This window comes from Notolepis coatsorum (assembly GCF_963971535.1).
Source record: "Notolepis coatsorum genome assembly, chromosome: 1".
NCBI lineage: Eukaryota > Metazoa > Chordata > Actinopteri > Aulopiformes > Paralepididae > Notolepis > Notolepis coatsorum.
In genome coordinates this window covers 16882570-16903035 of record NC_140165.1, presented here as the reverse complement: position 1 = coordinate 16903035, position 20466 = coordinate 16882570, and the positions used below count along the sequence as shown (strand labels likewise).

At 42.7% G+C, this 20466-nt stretch overlaps 1 protein-coding gene across 1 annotated transcript; it reads right to left on the bottom strand.

Moving 5' to 3' along the window:
- On the bottom strand, window positions 1-18863 carry LOC311224623 (cyclic nucleotide-gated channel cone photoreceptor subunit alpha-like; the record flags this gene model as incomplete). The annotated part of the gene is made up of 6 exons (XM_084309663.1): window positions 18794-18863; window positions 16131-16184; window positions 11935-12033; window positions 4954-5055; window positions 1470-1576; window positions 1-1349 (listed from the first exon to the last, which is right to left on the bottom strand). Exons 1-6 carry the CDS (start codon window positions 18835-18837, stop codon window positions 1-3), a joined length of 1755 nt encoding a protein of 584 aa, XP_084165789.1. The 5' UTR covers window positions 18838-18863.
- Between the last annotated feature and the right edge of the window lie 1603 nt (window positions 18864-20466).

Genomic DNA, 20466 nt, shown 5'->3' with positions numbered 1-20466 from the left:
TTAGTCGAATGTAAGGACCTGGTTCTCGATATTGGTGAGCCGCTGCTTCAGCTTCCTCTGGAAGGTCTCGTATCCCTCCGTCAGCTTACGAAACTTGCCATTCATGATTTCCACCACAGCCTCAATCTCTTTGGCCTTGGCCTCCAAGTCCTTGAGGTCAGAAGGGGCGTTGAGAAGTGCCTCGTCAATGAGGTTGTCTTTCATCAGGATGTTCCTTCCTTTGTCCTCCAGTTGATACTTGGCCTCCGGATACTCCGTGAGTGCCTCCATCAGGTCATCTTTGGACAGGGCGAAGAGGTCAGAGTAGCCAACGCTACGGATGTTGGCGGTTCTTCTGTTACCCGCCTTACTGCCCTTGATACCGAGAATGCTGATTTCTCCGAAGTACGCGCCGTCACTGAGGACACACCACTGTGTGACTCCATCATCCGCCACCACGGCCAGCTGTCCCGATTTAATGATGTACATCTCCCTGCCGATGTCCCCCTTCTTACAGATGTAGTCTCCGGGGCTGAAGACTTGTGCCTGGAGTTTTAACACCAACTCGACCAGCAGACCTGCCTCACAGTCCTGAAAGATGCTCACTTTCTTCAGCGTCTCCAGGTGCACATTGATGGCGATCTCTGCCTTCAGCTTGTCCGGAAGGTTCCTTAGCACCATCTTCTCGTCGCAGCTCTTCCCCTCTATCCACAGGTAATCGAAGAACTTGACCACTCTGAGCTCCAGGTCTCTGGTGACACTACGGAACTCCATGTACTGCTTGATGGAGTCGACCTTGGCCTGGAAGTCGGTACGTGCCGCGTTCATGTTTGTGATCATGGCACCGACGTTACCCACGATGGTGGCGAAGATCAGGACACCGGTGAGGAAGTCGACGACCACAAACAGGTACTCGATGTCTCTGACAGGGGGCGGCGTCTCTCCAATGGTGGTCAGGGTGAGCGTGGACCAATAGAGACAGTAAACGTACTGCCTGGACAAGCGTGCGTGATCTGGATTCTTCATACTTGGATACACCCAGGTGTCGGACCCCAAGCCCAGCGCTTTGCAGATGGCAAAGTAAATGCACGCGTTCCAGTGGATAATGATGATGATGTAAAGCACAAGGTTGCCAATTCGAAGGATGTTGGGGAAGTTGCTTCGTGTCTCTGTCCGGTCAAAGTACTCGAAGAGGCGACCCATCTTAAAGAGACGGTTGAATCTCCACTCTGGATTGTTAATGCCGATTTGAAAGAATATAATATCGGTGGGAAGCATGGCGATCACGTCGTACTTGAATTGCCGCGTCTTCATGTATGTTTCTTTAAGAACCTTTTCATCTTTCACAAGCAGTCCTTGTTCCAGAAAACCTGTTGGTTGCGATACAAAGTGTCAGCAACGTAGTGTAATATGCATCACCATTTTTACAAGATGTCTTCTGCCAATCATGTATTTCTTTACATAGTCAACTAATTCCTTTTTAAACTGACCTGTCCTGGCTCTCACAAACGTGTCGAAGTAATACATTAGATCTGACGAGTAGTCGAGGACCATCCAAAACGTTGTGTTTTCATACTGCAGCTCATTGAAGCAAGACCTGGAGGGGAGGGGGCACACAAGGGTGAATCATAAAAATTACCTTTAAAACAAAACTTGTTTAACCCTTTCACTACCACACTACAACAGGGTTAACCCTTTCACTGTGACATAAGGTTAACCCTTTCACTGCCACATGACAAAGGGTTAACCCTTTCATTGCCACACTGCCGAAGGTTAACTCAATCGGCGCCAGACCCGAGGATAGTCGGGTTATCTCGCCAACCGCTCAGCGCCAGACCCGAGTATAGTCGGGTTTTCATCGTTATTTCTTTTATTCGATATTTCTATTCATTACAGGCACACGGACCTTGGGGTTAACATGGGGAATCATCCTGAGATCGGCAAAGTGCAATACCGGCCGCCTCTTGCCAGGTGGTAGTATCGAGCACCCTTTGAAACCTTATATCTTGCCCTGTGTTACATTCAAATGTCTCCGGGCGCAGTTTTCTTAGTCAGGCGAGTCTAGCGGTTCACTTAATGGCATTGAGACGCGTCAATTTCAACCTGATTCAATTGGATCTTTGTTTCCATATGAAGTATCATTAAATGTATCATAAATATATTAACATTATAGACCAGAACATTACCTCAAGTGACTTTATTTTGCAGTAACATTGAATTTGTCAACATGCTTCTCACCACTGATAATGGGCTTTGGACTGAAGACTTCATTATGTCAATGTTTAATTTTCTTTAATTTAGGACACCTCATACATTTACTGAGCTAACTCCCTGACCATGCATGCTATATTTACACATGTAGTATTGCTGGATTCAGCACAACCACACCTTTCCGAAAAAGCACTCATCTGTGTTTCTATGACAATCCATGGCAGAGCTACTACAAAGTAATTGAGAACATTCTGCATAGATATTCATTTTTTACATTTCCGCTTATTTTAAGCATATGTACATAGGTATATATTTCCTACATGCATAAAAATATTCACATCCAGGTTTTTTTATTAGGTTAAGCAACTGTCTGTCTGCTAGCATGTCAAGTTTGAAAGCTCTTGGAGCTTGTATTATTAATCTACATGAGTTTATATGTCTCAACTCCCATACTGCCAGGCTATATTTTGTTTCTTTTTTCCTTTGGGGGAGTATAACAATATGTATCAATTTAACAAGTTTTGCAGTAAAATATTTGTATACAAGAATCCATTTCATATATGGGAGACCTTAGAGATGAGGAAAAACATGCTTGTGTTTTGTTCTACCTCCGGTAGGGGTATGTCAAAAACTAAAGCCCTTTTTGACAGTTTGTCACAGCACTATATCCCTTTAATAGACTGCTATTCACACGGTGGCCATTTTGTTTTTACGTCATGCTCAGTGGTGGAAAGGAAACCAACCTGAGCAGCGTGCCATACAAGCAAAATGGCTGACGTGTGAATATGGTCAATAAAATTCTACGTTTATTTCCTATTGCAATGTTTGCTGTAATGTAATAGTTGAAAGGATCCAAACTGTTCCCTAGCAACAGAATTCCAGTGAAATCGTCTATACAAGGAAACTATGAAAAAAAAGGAAGAATACCAGCATTCTATGCTCTGATTGGTGCCAGTTCTATTGAAGCCTGTATTCAAATAAAAAAATATAGCGCTACGCTGTGACGTGATGACACGCTACACGATGACACGCTACACTGTGACGTGATGACACGCTACACTGTGACGTGATGACAGGCTACATGATGACACGCTACACTGTGACGTGATGACACGCTACATGATGACAGGCTACACGGTGACATGATGACAGGCTACACGGTGACGTGATGACAGGCTACACGGTGACATGATGACATGCTACACGGTGACGTGATGACAGGCTACACGGTGACGTGATGACAGGCTACACGGTGACATGATGACATGCTACACGGTGACGTGATGACAGGCTACACTGTGACGTGATGACATGCTACACGGTGACATGATGACATGCTACACGGTGACATGATGACAGGCTACACGGTGACATGATGACAGGCTACACGGTGACATGATGACAGGCTACACGGTGACATGATGACATGCTACACGGTGACGTGATGACAGGCTACACGGTGACGTGATGACAGGCTACACTGTGACGTGATGACAGGCTACACGGTGACATGATGACATGCTACACGGTGACGTGATGACAGGCTACACGGTGACGTGATGACAGGCTACACTGTGACGTGATGACAGGCTACACGGTGACATGATGACAGGCTACACTGTGACATGATGACAGGCTACACTGTGACATGATGACAGGCTACACTGTGACATGATGACAGGCTACACGGTGACGTGATGACAGGCTACATGATGACAGGCTACACTGTGACATGATGACAGGCTACACTGTGACGTGATGACAGGCTACACTGTGACGTGATGACAGGCTACACTGTGACGTGATGACAGGCTACACTGTGACGTGATGACAGGCTACACGGTGACATGATGACATGCTACACTGTGACGTGATGACAGGCTACACTGTGACGTGATGACAGGCTACACGGTGACGTGATGACAGGCTACACGGTGACATGATGACAAGCTACACTGTGACGTGATGACAGGCTACACTGTGACGTGATGACAGGCTACACTGTGACGTGATGACAGGCTACACGGTGACATGATGACAAGCTACACTGTGACGTGATGACAGGCTACACGGTGACATGATGACAGGCTACACGGTGACGTGATGACAGGCTACACGGTGACATGATGACAGGCTACACAGTGACATGATGACAGGCTACACGGTGACGTGATGACAGGCTACACTGTGACGTGATGACAGGCTACACGGTGACGTGATGACAGGCTACACTGTGACGTGATGACAGGCTACACTGTGACGTGATGACAGGCTACACGGTGACGTGATGACAGGCTACACGGTGACGTGATGACAGGCTACACGGTGACATGATGACAGGCTACACTGTGACGTGATGACATGCTACACGGTGACATGATGACAGGCTACACGGTGACATGATGACAGGCTACACGGTGACGTGATGACAGGCTACACGGTGACGTGATGACAGGCTACACGGTGACGTGATGACAGGCTACACGGTGACGTGATGACAGGCTACACGGTGACGTGATGACAGGCTACACTGTGACGTGATGACATGCTACACGGTGACATGATGACAGGCTACACGGTGACATGATGACAGGCTACACGGTGACGTGATGACAGGCTACACGGTGACGTGATGACAGGCTACACTGTGACATGATGACAGGCTACACGGTGACGTGATGACAGGCTACATGGTGACGTGATGACACTCCCTTTTATAGTTGCCTTGCATCTATAGAGGAAGCACAAATCACAGGAACAGACCTCACAATGAGAACCATCAGGTTGTAGAACACAGGGACGGAGATGACACACAGCCACCTGTAGTACGTTTCTGAGGAAGGGTCCATGATCCACACTTCTTTTCTGAAAGACAAAATACCCAAGATGCATAAATGTCTTTTAGAACGACTTCCGCAACCACTGGAAGTAACTTTAGTGTTGAACATCAGTTGGGATATTTAACCGACCATGGCAAAAATAGCTGTTGATAGTAGACATGTGCAGCAGTGCTGTGGTACTCGAGTCCTGGACTGATTTTCAGGACTCGTGACTCGACTTGGACTCGAGCATTGACTGCATTCGGACTCGGTAGGTGTAGACGAGGACTCGAACTTGTTAATTGATAATTAATAGATTTTCTTTTAATAGGCCCTAATCATTTGGCATAAGATATTGATGGCTACTGCATTTGTTTGGCTATTGTGTCACAAGGTAAATAAACTCCCTTTGAAATGGTGACCGCTGTGTCATTTACCGTATGTTTAATGTAGACCTTTTTTTAGTGGAGTGGACTCAACCTTGATGACTCTGACTCAGACTAGGGTAATGGGGACTCGACTCGGACTCAACTCTGGCTCTTCTTTGGTGACTCGGACTCGAACACTGGCGACTCGAGATTTAGTGACTTGACTACAACACTGCTGTGCAAAATATCCATTGAAAGTAGTTGAATATAGTAGCTGACAGGTGTGGACATAGATATCTATAGAACACTAGATAGCTTAAGGCGGAGTCACCAGCGTCACTGAACCGCCGCCATCTTGCCAGGGGCAGCCTTGAGTGAGAGTGAGTGAGCTGCACAGACAAAAATACTCATAACTCGCTGAAATATTGACGGATTTACAAACGGGTTGGTTTGCTATAAACATCAAAGATGTAGTTATGATACTGCATACTTATATAAAAAAAAATTAAAGATGTTTTTTTTTACAAACCGCTTGAATCATAGCCACGTTAACAATGCTTGTAATAAACCAAACCGTTTGTAAATCCGTCAATATTTCAGCGAGTTATGAGTATTTTTGTCTGTGCAGCTCACTCACTCTCACTCAAGGCTGCCCCTGGCAAGATGGCGGCGGTTCAGTGACGTCGCTCTCCATTGGCCGGCAGTGCGGGCAAGCTATCTAGTGTTCTATATATATCTATGGGTGTGGACCCAAGTCACATGACTTGGACTCATGTCACAAATTTGATGACTTCAAACTTGACTCAACGACATCATAAAAGACTTGGAACTCGACTTTTAACACCAATGACTTGTGACTTCACTAGGATTTGAACCTTGCGGCACGGTGGTGTAGTGGTCAAACACTGTCGCCTCACAGCAAGAAGGTCCAGGGTTCGATTCCCGCTTGGGGACCATGTTTCCATGATGCCAGTTACCCAGGTGGGGTATCTCCCAGGCCTTTCTGTGTGGAGTTTGCATGTTCTCCCCGTGCTCGCAAGGGTTTCCCCCCCGATAAGATAAACCCCATGGAAAAACATGCACAACAACAAGATCGCTAACGCTGTGGCGTCCTTGACGAAGACGGACAGGAGCACTTGGATTTGTCCCCTGGCGCGGCTCACGTTGACGCCTGTCTGCTCCCGGCTGCCCTTGGGGGGAAGGACGACGGGATGCGTGTAGCTTTATGCCAAGCAAGCAGTGCAAAAATTTACCATAGTGGCGTGCAGTAATGCGCCTTTCATTTTCCGCCGCCCAGCGCCCAGGTCGCGCGGAAATAGGCTGTCTATTGCCATTCTCTTTGACAAACTCTAACCTTAACCAGCTCCTTAACAGCGCCTAAACTTAACCGTTCTAACCTTAACCAACTCCGAAACAATGCCTAACCTTAACCTTAACCATAGAAAGAATATTGCCATTCTCTAACACAAACTCTAACCTTAACCAGCTCCTTAACAGCGCCTAAACTTAACCGTTCTAACCTTAACCAACTCCGAAACAATGCCTAACCTTAACCTTAACCTTAACCATGCCTAACCTTAACCGGCGAAAGAATACACGTTAAAAAAAAAATCACGTTAAAAAAAAAAGATTTGATGGGATTCGAACTCACCAACAACGGACCGCAGGATCGCAGGACCGCTGCTCTGCGAGGTGAGCTATAGCGCCGAATGAGAGTCATGCCGTATTTGGACGGTTACGTAATTCCAACCAAGGCGGGATCTCATGCGCATGCGCGGGCACCTCGCGCGAGCACGCCGGCGCACGCACGCACCTGAGCGAGCACGGTAGCATTTGTCTGAAAAGAAGGGCGCTTTACCGCACTAGCGTGCGGTGACGAATGCGGAAGCATTTTTGCACTGCTTGCTTGGCATTAACGTACAGGCCGACGGGATGGGTTAATCGCAGAGACGAATCGCATGCGTGCCGATTGATGACCTCTGAGCAGGTCCTAAATTATTATATTATTATTAACCTTATGACTTGAAAGACTTTACTATAAAAGGCCATAAAAGGTGTAAAGCAAATCAACTTAACCCTTTCACTACCACACTACAGACGGTTAACCTTCTGTGGTGTGGTTGTGTAAAGGGTTAACCCTTTGCCGTGTGGCAGTGAAAGGGTTAACCTTCTGTATTATCGCAGTGAAGGGGTAAACCATTTGGTAGTGTGGCAGTGAAAGGGTTAATTTCACTGATTACAATTCCACTTTGGACCAATCCGTCAGCCGCCAATCAAGTCAAGAAGTTGTGGGTTGGTGCAGAATCATCTAAATTGAATATACTACTAACTTTGGCTACGTTCACACTGCTAGCCTCACTGCTCAATTCTGATTCATTTCTCAGATCAGATTTTTTTTTTTTGACTGTTCACTTTTTTTTTTAATGTGGCCAATATCAGATTCCAGGGTGAACTGGTCACGCTTCTGAACTGACCCGCATGCTCAAATGAACAATAATGAAGATCGATGGAGGACAATGAGGTCACAGTTTATAAGTTTATGTGCAGTGGAGACCAGCTAATTAAAACAAATCAGACCTGTATCTGATTTAGCACCACATTATGAAAGTGGCCCAAATCAAGAATTGAAAAGATCAGAGTCCATGGCCCTCATTCATCAACGTGTCTTACGCACAGATTTGTGCTTACCCTGTGCGTACGATCATTTCTAAGCAAAGAGTGGGATTCATCAATTTCAACTTGAACTTGACTTTGTGCTTATGTCTACGCACAGCTCTGAGCACACTTAGCTGACGCCCAGTGGTAGAATATATTATTACAACAAGGAAATGAGCTTCTGTGCATTAGTTTCAACACTGGCGGAGCGCAGTCAGTCAGTAGCCTACACCCCGTATATTCCGATAACGCTATATAAACCATGCTGCATTCATTCTGAGAGAAATATCTATTATTCCAAATGCTATTTATAGGGTTCTGACCATAATTACACTACTGTTGCTATTTTACAATGAACTATAATGAATTACGGTTCATACAGAACTTCTGTATGAACCGTAATTCATTATAGTTCATTGTAAAATAGCAACAGTAGTGTAATTATGGTCAAAACCCTATAAATAGCATTTGGAATAATAGATCTTTCTCTCAGAATGAATGCAGCATGGTTTATATAGCGTTATCGGAATATACGGGGTGTAGGCTACTGACTGCGCTCCGCGTATCTCAACTCGTTATTATTTTGCGCACAGACCGCAGAAACACAGGAACGTTTTGATTATATTTAAAAGGCTTTACGTTAAACGAAACAAGTGGAGTTTCGAAGCTGTAAGCAGAGTCATATGAACACCCACGATATAGTGTTCTTCCCCCTTTTTACTGCATAAGAAAGAATAGAAAACGCATTGTAATGACACCAGATAGTGGACAGACTATGTATATGATGGGATTCAAGTTCGCGTTTTTGTTGATCATAGGCATGCTGTCAGAGTATGATATCTTAATCAAACATTCTAGAACATTTGTCGTCACAGATCATGTCCTAATAGAACATAGGCTATGGCATGGTCCATCGTGATATTGTGTGGACTGTTATTATTACTGTACCGGTACCACCCATTGTGACAACAGCCTTGTGAGTCCCGCACACAAACATGATGGAATTCAAGTTCATGTATTGAAAGGCAGGCTACATCATACATGCAGTGAGATTCATTGTTCTTGTATATGCTCTCGTATTATTGTTTATATAGGCTACCCAATACTGACATCAAAATAGATTGTAGTATGCCTCTAGAAATCATATGCAGCAGGTAGAAAATTGACGGAAGATCCATCGCGATTTGGAATAAAATTTAGGAGAACTTTAATCCCTGGGTATTAATCAAACAACACGGGAAAAGGCAGTCATATTCCAGCGCGTTCTTTATTAGTGTTTGCGCTTCCCAGGCAGCAATGGTTAATAGATATCATATCCGACATCACCGTTCTCATAACACGCTTCCCTCGGCTTAGTTCATTTTTCCACATTTCATGGGGGTATACCATTACCGTATATGGTTAATCGGGGCGGTTCTGGTATGCAAATACTTAAAACAGTGCACGAGCTCAAACGTAGGATCAAAGTCATATTCATCATGACAGGTGTGCGTAGAACCTGCGTACGCACGTGTGGTGAATCCCGATTTTCCTGTGCGTACACTGATTCTACATTCTGTGCTTACGTGTGGAAATAGAACATGTTCTACGCACACGTTGATGAATGAGGGCCCATGTGATTTGTGCTGTTCACACTGTTGTGAAAAAATCAGATCTCAGTCACATTATGAGCAAAAAACTCAATTTGAACGTAGCCTATTACTCTGTTGGCTTAAACATTTTCATCAGTTCTCATGGCTTGCTTGTGATTTGCCTGTCTTGACTTTGGACTTCATTTATACTTTATTTAAAGGTCCCATGTTTTGCTATTCCTTTCACTATTTGGGCAATGTTACACAATTCCTGTGAGTCTATGGAACACATCTGTAATTTTTAATTTTTTTATTCATTGTTTTGTATTTCTAATCAAGTACTCTAAAGCAGCATTTTTCCACTTCAAGATTTCAAGCTGTTTTGGGGCTGGGCTCCGCCCATAAGCGCTTTGCATACTAATTAATTTCACCGCGGGGGGGCATAATCCCACGGGACAATGCATTGGTAACTTGTTTCAAATGACAATATATACCCCTGTGAATATTATTGCACGGATCGGAATACGGGCGCGCACAATGATATTTTGCAGCAGGTTGACAGTGATATGCGAGTGCTCCAGAATGCGTGTGTGTGTTTCCCCGCACGCGCGGTCGGGAGTGTGTGTGTGTGTTGGGTGCTCCGTGTCCCTCTCTCTCCCTCTCTATCTCTCTCTCCCTCTCTCTCGCTCGCTTGTTCTCTGCTCTCTCTGTCGGCACCCGCACCACGTCAACCCGTTTGAGGAAGTGTCAGTATTTCCACTCGCTCTGTTGTTGAGCGAATGGTTGAGTGTGGCTACAACCATAGAGGGGGCGTTAGTTATGCAGATCAGCTCCTTGCTACGTAGGATAGCAAGTCAAATCAGAATGGCTTAGTTCACTGGGGGAGGATATTGTCTCAACTGAATTGGAGCAATCCGCCAAAACGAGAATTAGAGACACAGACCCCATTGATACAAACCACCGTTGCTAGAAAACAATGCTAAACACTGGAAAAGGCCATTTATAAGACAGGGGACCTTTAAACTCTGGAATCAATGATTCATTGATTGTGAAATTATGAGCAAAAACGAAATTAGCCACACAAAAAAAACATAGCCTATCACTCTGTTGGCTTAAACATTTTATATTAGGACTTGTTTAAGTTAAGTTTATTAATTTTGTACCCAGGGACAGTGCACATTAATCAACTTATTCAGTTTCCACATCAATGTAAATGTGCCAGAATTTGCTAATGAGCTAGTTTCCATCTGTAGTCCTGCCTGTATGTCTTCATGGTGTGGGAGGAAACCAGAGTACCTGGAGGAAACCAGAGCACCTGGAGGAAACCAGAGTACCTGGAGGAAACCAGAGTACCCAGAGGAAACCCATGCAAACACAGGGAGAACATGCAAACTCCACACAGAAAGGCCCCCTGCTGGGGTTCGAACCCAGGACCTTCTTGCTGTGAGGCAGCAGTGCTAACCACTCTGCCACCGTGCCGCCCTCAGAAGTTCAGTTTCAGACTTACGGCTTGCTTGACATTTGCCTGTCTTGACTTTGGACTTCCTTTATACTTTATTTAAACTCGGGAATCAATGAGGGAGACCCTCATTTCCAATGGCTTGACTTGAGTGTAAAGATTTGGGACTTGGTCCCACCTCTGGTAGTTGAACACATAGCTGTGGATTTATTCTATCTTGCAAAGTGTGTCTAGTAATGTTCGGACTATTTCATTGTTGGTTATTTCAGCGTTTTAATATTTGAAACCGTTCTCGAATCTATTTCTGTTTATAGAATAGAAACCGTTTTCAACACAGTGTGTTTTCAGCTAAAAACAAAACACAAAAATGGGTTTGTTTTTCATATTTGGGGAACCGATCAGACAACATGTTTCAACCATATGTATGTCTTAAAGGTAGAATCTGCAATGCCGTCAAACGGTGACCTCTAGGCAAAATGGCCCCTCTTGGTATTTTTGTTTAGTTCTGGTCCGATGTTGTTGGAGTTGAGTGGGGATAGGGCCTACATACAGTATACTGTATATACATATGTAGTGTTTTATATAGTAATAATATATATAGTAGTAATATATAGTAATGTATTATAGTGTGAATTTATCCAGTCCTCTCGCGACAACCAATGTGTGGCCAACAATAGCGACCCCTCCCCTGTCAAACTTGGAATAATATCTAGGCCTCTCAGGACACAGAGCTACCAGCCACGCTTGTATGTTGTGCACGAATGGAAACGTGTCAGTGTACTTGCTCACAAGCGTCTGGAACCTTTTAAAACATATTCCAGACAAAATAATCTGTCTCTGGATTACTTTCGTGATTATGACGCCATACTTACGGAGGCTCCTCCTTCTTTTTCTCATCTTTCTTTGGTTCTGGCTTTTTCTCGTCCTTCTTCTCGTCTTTCTTTGGTTCTTCCTTTTTGTCATCTTTTTTGCTGTGAACAAATATTGTGAACAAATCAATGAACATGGTGGTTCGTTGGAAATGCTTCACTGTGATCTTATGGTGTGGTTTATTCTTAATCCCCGAGGGGAAACATGGTTTGCCACCAGAGTGAATACAAATACAAAAACAAGAAACAATAACATACAGTACACGTTACATAACACAGTAGAAAGAAGAGAAGAAGAGAGCCTCTCAACACAGAGCTAGCGGTGTTCATTAAAGAATTTAACTGCAGCAGGAACAAAGGACTTTTTCAGTCACTCAGTAGAGCATCGAGGCATCAAAAACTAAATGAGCTTCGCAGAGCATCAAATATATTGTACAGAGGATGGCCTTCAAAAGATAAAATGGCGTTCAATTTAGTCCTAGTTCGCTTCTCCAAGGAATCAGGGGGAAGGCCAATCACTGAGCCAGCCTTTTTAATAATTGTATTTATAAATTTTTTGTCAATGACCGTGATGCTGCCTCCCACCCCAGCAGAGCACAGCATAAAAAGGGACACTAGCCAGGATACCTTGGTAGAACACAGGAAGAAGTGACTTGCTGATGTCAAAGGATCTAAGCTTCATCAAATTAAAAAGTCGAGATTTGTGTGTAGTAGACTCAATGGGCCACAAGGGGTCAGCATAATATAGCATGTTTTGGTTCAGCAGTGCAGTCGACCTTATTATTAATACCAGAAGCCATTCTTGGGCATTGGCTTAATAAAGATGCTGTAAGTAGTATTTCTTTTGTTAATAAATACTGATATAGAGTGTTTTGGTCAGTATAACATGGGTCTCCCTAGCCCCTTTATAAAGCCCCTGGCTTGCACATCGCAGTCACGTAAGGGGCTAGGGCAGGGGTCAGCAACCTTCACTATCAAAAGAGCCACCCCCCCCCCCCCCCCCTCCCACAAAATAAAATTCCTCTGCAGCCGCAAAACCAATTTACCCTTAAAATGAAGATGACACAGTGTATAATTTTATATATAGTTATTCCCAAGCAGTGGTGCAGTCGTAATATGACAGTAGGCCAAACGCCATGTGCACGCGCGCTCCCGCGCACGCGCATACATGTTCCCTCGGTTGCGCACAGAACAGATGATTATTATTATGCATAACAATGTTTTAAATGTTATTGTAGTTACAATTTCTTTAATTGAATTAACGTAAACTAGAAAACTAAATTAACAATGTAACTTAGAGTTAGTTTACTGAAGGACAGTTTCCTTCAGACTGAAGCACAACTTGTCTCATCCTTCCAGTCGGAAGATCAAGCAACCCCCCACCTACAGGGCTTGTTATGCAAAGTCTAGGTGATAAGTGCCGGCCGGGGTATACGGCGAGATGAGGTTCTCTAGCTGGGATTTGAGAGAACAGATTTCATTAAAGAAAACTGAATCAAAACAATCTCCCTCAGTGACGTAGCCTAAACGGCGTTTAACCGCGTTTGACCACCACTGCATACCTGTTCCCAAGCATACCCCACATTTAGCATAAAACGCCTGACAATTGCATACCCAAAGTAATTTGCGATTTATTATACTTTATACTTATAGCACACGGTTTGTTGCATTCATGGAATTATAAAGCAACAAAAAGAAATGTTTTGACTTTATTGCCGTTTTTACCTGTCATAACAAAGGAAAACCTCAAACTCTTATGAAGAGGAGAAAAAAGACTCGCTGTGTAGACCTATTTTGAAATAAAACACAAAAGAGGAGACAAAACACTGACATCTGTAGACCTACTTTGAAATAAAACCCTGAACTATGCAGCTCTATTTGAGCCATTCCCTTATTTGTGGAAATCTATCAAATAAAAAGTAAATTTTTTGTTGTTCACAAATTTCTCACCACATATCAGGCATACAGGTAAGCCTGCATTGTTAGTTGTGAAAGCAAATCAATCTGTCCACGCTGAATTAAACCCTCTATTTTCCTCAGACTTTCCTTTTTTTGGATTTATCCATGGTTAGCCTACTGGGGGGTCGGAAACTCAAGTTTAGCCACTTGCAGACGTACTGTATATTTTAGTTGATGAAATATTTTAGTTGACTAAATATTTTTGTTGATGAAATTTCAGTGTCACAGTATGACATCGATCTCCAAAATAAGAGAAGAAAAAAAAGTAAAAATATATATATACATATATTCTTTATTTTTTTGACCAGGGAGCCGCAGCTGATTGGCTAAAGAGCCGCATGCGGCTCCGGAGCCGCAGGTTGTCGACCCCTGGGCTAGGGTCTCCCAGTCCCTCCACTCTGCAGTAAACACAAAATGCATGTTATGGTATCCCATCCTCACTTTATCCAATCAGGAGAGAGAACCCCTCATCACTGCAAAGATTGTCTGACCAAAAAAAAAAGTTTTAAGCAAATAATATTTGTAATAATAATATATGTGCTTGAAACAAGTAGTACAATAATCTGCCAGTGCAGTAAGCACTGGCAAGATTCCTTGAAATAATTGAAAAATATTTGGGGTTCTCTCTCCTGATTGGATAAAGTGGGAAGGGATACCAGAACATGTATTTTCCATGTTACTGCAGAGCGGAGGGACTGAGAGACCCCACTCTATATCAGTGATGGCTGAGAGACCCCACTCTATATCAGTGATGGCTGAGAGACCCCACTCTATATCAGTGATGGCTGAGAGACCCCAGTCTATATCAGTGATGGCTGAGAGACCCCAGTCTATATCAGTGATGGCTGAGAGACCCCACTCTATATCAGTGATGGCTGAGAGACCCCAGTCTATATCAGTGATGGCTGAGAGACCCCAGTCTATATCAGTGATGGCTGAGAGACCCCACTCTATATCAGTGATGGCTGAGAGACCCCACTCTATATCAGTGATGGCTGAGAGACCCCACTCTATATCAGTGATGGCTGAGAGACCCCACTCTATATCAGTGATGGCTGTTGGAACGTAGAGGAGTAACATATACTTTTTCCAACCAGTGTTCCTGTTCTGCTTTGATGCTGTTGCATAAAGGAGTGTGTATTGGGGTGAGGGGGGGGGGGGGGGGGGGTCAGACATAGACATCTGTCCAAACGGGAAGTAAACTAACCAGTGCTACAGTACCATTACTCTTATAATTTTCCCTTAACATACTGAATAAATAATGCTATATTGTTGTTCCCCCCCATATTTTATTGTCTCTTTAACCAAAAAAGTTAAATAATCTGTATTCACGGCGTCTGTGCAGGCTTGTCCATGCAAATGATGACAAACGCAGTCATAAAGGTATGGTTTCCTTACGCCGAAAAGACAACGCACTATAGTCCGTTTACATTTCTGACAACATCACTGCATAACTCATTCGTCAAACTCTTCCTACAGCTTGCGTTCTCAGGACTTTCTTTCCACCTCAGTCCCACGAGTTTGCACTGAGTTTGGGAAGAGGGCTTTTGTGTACTCTGCTCCGTTTACCTGGAATGGACTTAAAACATCTCTTACTGGTTATTGGACACGCTGCATTAATGTTATATTTGATGCTTAGCCTAACCTGACCTTCCCTCTCAAATAATCCCCTGTAACACTTACTGTCCTGTATGGTTTTATGTCGGGTGTTGCTCAAAAAGAGCTCTTTGAGCTCAAGCTTATTACCTGGTGAAATAAAGGTTAAATAAAAATTAACAGAAAAGCTTAATTTCTCGTTATTAGTGATACTCTATACACACCGATTTGGTACACATTTTTTCCCTTTTGCTTTCTATGTCAAATGTATATACACTCTTTTTCTGGATTTTTTTTAGTATCACAAACAGTACTGTATTTGAAAATCTGGTATGTCATAAATGTATAGATGTAGCAGTACTGTCTATTTGTATGTCGTGTGTGTCATATGATGAATTGAAAATGGGGGACCCTGATGGAAACAAGACGAAAGTCTTTCTCAGGTCTGCATCCTCTTAACAATTGTATGTATTGAGCTGTACTGTACTGTACCCATTCTGCAATCTGTTAATAAACTTTTCAATCAATCAATCAAGAGGTGTCTGTGGTGGCTGTGACGTACAGTTGTAGAGACCGCTCTGTGTAGGAGTGTGATTTCAAGGTGTAAATCACAGTATGACACGTATAGGAGTGACTCCACTTACTCAGTGTTGTTGCAGTTGTTCGCGTTCAGCTCGACCAGAGGGTACCGGTCGTTACTAAGGAGAGGGGGAGATACATCAACGCATCAGCTCATATCATGAATAGGGTCACGCTAGGAGAAACTACAGGACATTCTTGTCTGGAGATAATGCAAAGAAAAAAGGTCAACGTTTATTTGTCAGATACACATGATACTGTATGAATGAATGAATGAAATAATTTTTTCGTGTCATGTCCAACGACCCATCCCTGGCTTACGGGATTATAAGATACCAAAAACAACAATTGAACATAACAATCACTTCCCAATGTTTCTAAGCTTCACCATGCACATCATCAGAGGCCAAAATACATCATTGTATGTGACAGACATAGTGGAGGACATAGCAACAGCTATGGATAACAAAAAGTTCACTATAGGGGTGTTTATTGATCTCAAGAAAGCTTTTGATACGATAGACCATTCCATACTATTGTCAAAGCTTCACTCATGGGGTGAGAGGAATAGTGCTAGGCTAAAAAGTTACTTAGATAACAGGCAACAGTTTGTGAACTTCGCTGGAAACGTATCTGAACATATGCACATTGAATGTGGAATTCCACAAGGTTCAGTTTTAGGACCTAAACTGTTTATTTTATATATCAATGACATATGTGAAGTGTCAAAACTATTGAAATTTGTATTATTTGCGGACGACAACCATTTTTACAGCTCAGGATATGATTTAAAAGCTTTAGCAAGCATTATCATGCATGAAATGGACAAATTCAAGAAATGGTTTAAGGAAAATAAACTATCATTAAATGTGAAAACTCGACTCCCGGAGAGTCAGCATTGCCTTGGCTCGGGCTGATCGCTATACTAACTCGTTTGGCTGAGTTAGGGGGAGGGGAGCCGTGGGTGGGTCCTGGGCGTTGTGGACAGCGACCCCTACAGTTCGGTCGGGGCGCCTGCTCAGCGAAGGTAGGATCTGGTGAGAGGTAGTGCGGCCTCCCACACGTTACACTCTCCCAGTGAGAATCTGCGCGGCCAGGCTGGCTGCCGGCTGGCTGCACATGCGTCGGAGGAAAGCATGTGACAGTCTCCGGCCTCTCGGACCAACAGTAGGGGGGGGGTGCGCAACAACCAGGAAGGGGGTTGGGAATTGGCATAACGACTAACAGTGGGATGGGAGAAATGTAAGACTCGAAAATAAAAAACATCAAATCAAATCAAATCAAAACCAGCCAATCTACAAAACAGGTTTGTCCTCATATCACAGAATGGAGAGCATAGAAGGGAAGGTCATTTTAGACATCAGTGTGCTGCACGGACAACCCTGAAACAGATACAGTGTATCAGTGGTGGGAGTCAAACTCTTGTAAAAAAAATTTACAACTAAAAAATACTTTTAAAGACAGAACAATGAGAACATGAACAGCAGGTATAAATTTCTCTGTATCTGATTTTATTTATTTTTTGTTTTTTTCTCTTTTCCATGCATCCGAGGCTCGTGACGCAGGTTTTTTTTTTATTATTTTTTATTATTGGTATCTAGCAATATTATTGTTGTTATTATTACTGTTATTATTATTCATGGTCATATTATCATTATTATCATAATTATGGTAATGATTATTATTATATTATTATGATTATGATTATGATTATTATATGGTATGAAGCTGTAAGGTGCACTTGAGCTGACCATTATGTTAAAATAAATATTAAGTTTGGAAGGAGGCAGGAAACTTCTTCTTCATCCTGCTCCTTTTCGGCCATGGGTGTATCATGTAAAAAAAATAAAATAAAGATGTTGGTGATATTGTGCAAAGATGAACTGTACCCCAATGTACGAAACAAAATAAAATGAATGAAAAATTTATGAGTTTGCTCGGAACAGGGTAAATCTGCATTTCGCTATGATGCCCCTCAGCTCATTGAATGAACTCCAACTGTCCTTAAAGCTTGAGATTCTCCCCTCTGTTGCAGAGTTTAAAACCTTGATATCCAACCTTTGACAATCAAGTTGTACGTGTTTTAATTTATTTGTTACGTTATTTGTATAGCACTTTTTTTGCATCTGCTGCTTCACAACAGAAAAAAGACAGGCATAAAATGAGCACATAAAGTGCAGACATATAAAATCACAGTTTTTCACATTAGGATCTAACATCCCAACAGGCCACCTTGTTTATGGTTTGATTCAGTTTTAAATAGACAATAATAAAAAGAGTAAGATAGAATAGACAGAGTAAAATAGTGCAATAGTGCAGTGCAATGAATAGAATAGACATGAAATGAGCACATAAAGTGCAGACATAGAAAATCACAGTTTTTTACAGTGCAATAAAATAGTTCTGCATTACTGTTTAACAGTTTAAAGTCGTCTTTGCCTTCTCTGTTTGGTATCCACAGTTTAAAACCTGACAGTCTTCCCTCCTGTTTGACTTTGACCATTCGAACCTCCCACTCAGGGCAAACCTCCCTCTCAGGGCGCAATTAACTCTCTCGGGGCACAGTCCTATAGGCCTGGGTCCTTCTTGTCTTATTGTTATGATTTTATATGCTTTTTTTGTGTGTGTGCTAATTTCTGTATGTACACTCGACGTAACTGTATATGAGGGAAACCTCAGTTGCCTTTCGAGTTGAAATCAAAGTTTGAAATGAAATGAAAAGACTCACTTCCTCCGGCGGCGGCGCTGGTTGGAGAGCCTGGGGGAGGTCATGCTCTCTGCCCTCCAGGCCTGTCTGAAGGTGGTGTGGCTGCCCACCGTGGAGTCCGAGGGGCCCACGCTCGAGCCCCAGCCCCACGAGAAGAGCACGAAGCGGGACAGCCTGCAGGAGAAAGAAGAATCAAGAGGTTTATTTGTCACATACATACCAGGGCATACAGTGAAATGCGGGTGGTCATGCCCGCATTGATTGTGCAAAATACAATAATAAAAATAGGCATAGAAAAAATGTAATAGGTAAGACACAAGATATGCATGATAAAAAAAAAAGAAAAAAAAAAGACATGCTAAGTTCCTGAGAAACTGGTTCCTATATACACTACTATACAATATACAATTTACATATATATATATTTTTTTTACAAATTTACATTTACAAATTTACAATTTACATTTAAGGGTTGGGGGAGATTTATAATTTACATATATATTTTTTTACAAATTTACATTTACAAATGTACAATTTACATTTAAGGGTTGGGGGATATTATGTATGTATGATATTGACGGTAAATGCACGGCATTTATATAACTCTTTTATCCAAAGCCCTTTACAACTTATGACTCACATTCACCCATTCACTCACACATCGACGGCAGAGGCGGCGACCATGCGAGGTGCCGACCTGCTCATCAGGAGCAGTTAGGGGTTAAGCGTCTTGCCTCGTGGACACTTCGACACCGGGAACCTTCCAATTACCAGACAAGCAAGCACTCTACCTCCTGAGCCACTGTTGCCCTGTCCTGAAGGCACGCTCACCTAAGTCGGAACACAGATTTTGGCCATTGTCCAGCAGGGAGCTTCAGCTATTGACTGTGTGTTTGATTAATTGTACAACCATATTGCACCTTCCACCTACCCCAGTCTGCTACCTTTGTTACACAGCATAATTCTGACCATCTAAGTATGATTCTGTGGTTCTATATAACCTTATAGATATGCTAGGTATATATTTTATGGGCTTCTAATAATAATGGTGCTTTTTTTACTTAATTTTTTTTTTTCAGTTTCTTGATTTACAAACAAACATCCACATACAACAATACAATTGGCGGTCAAAATGATAAAAGACAGTACAATACAATTTGACAGATAAGAACTAAAAGATATAGCTGAAGCTGATAGTAGAAAATAATATCAAAATCAAATGAAGAGTTGACCTCAAATAAATTAACTAAAGTGAAAAGGGAAAACAAAAAAACAAACAAAGAAAAGAGATAAAAGAATAAAGTGACATGGGTTCTTTGGTACCTTCATAGTTTATTTTCATTTTGATTTCTATTTCTCTTCTTGTCTCCTTTTCACTCTCCTGTGATGTCGTTTCTTTTCTTCCTATACTCTTCCCACTTCTCCCATTTTTACTCAAACTTCTCGTCTTGTAGCCTCAGCCTGATTCTCTCCATTTCCTGTATCCCCCCACTATCTCTGTCCATTGTTCCCTCGTCGGTGCTTCTACTCTATACCACATTTTCGTCAATGCTTTCTTGGCTGCTACTAGTAATATCTTAATCAAGTATTTGTCTTCCCCCTGAATTACTTCCTGTGTTAAGTTCCCTAAATACAATACTTGGCCTGTCTGGGGTATTTCATATCCTACCATTTCATTTATTATCTCTCATATC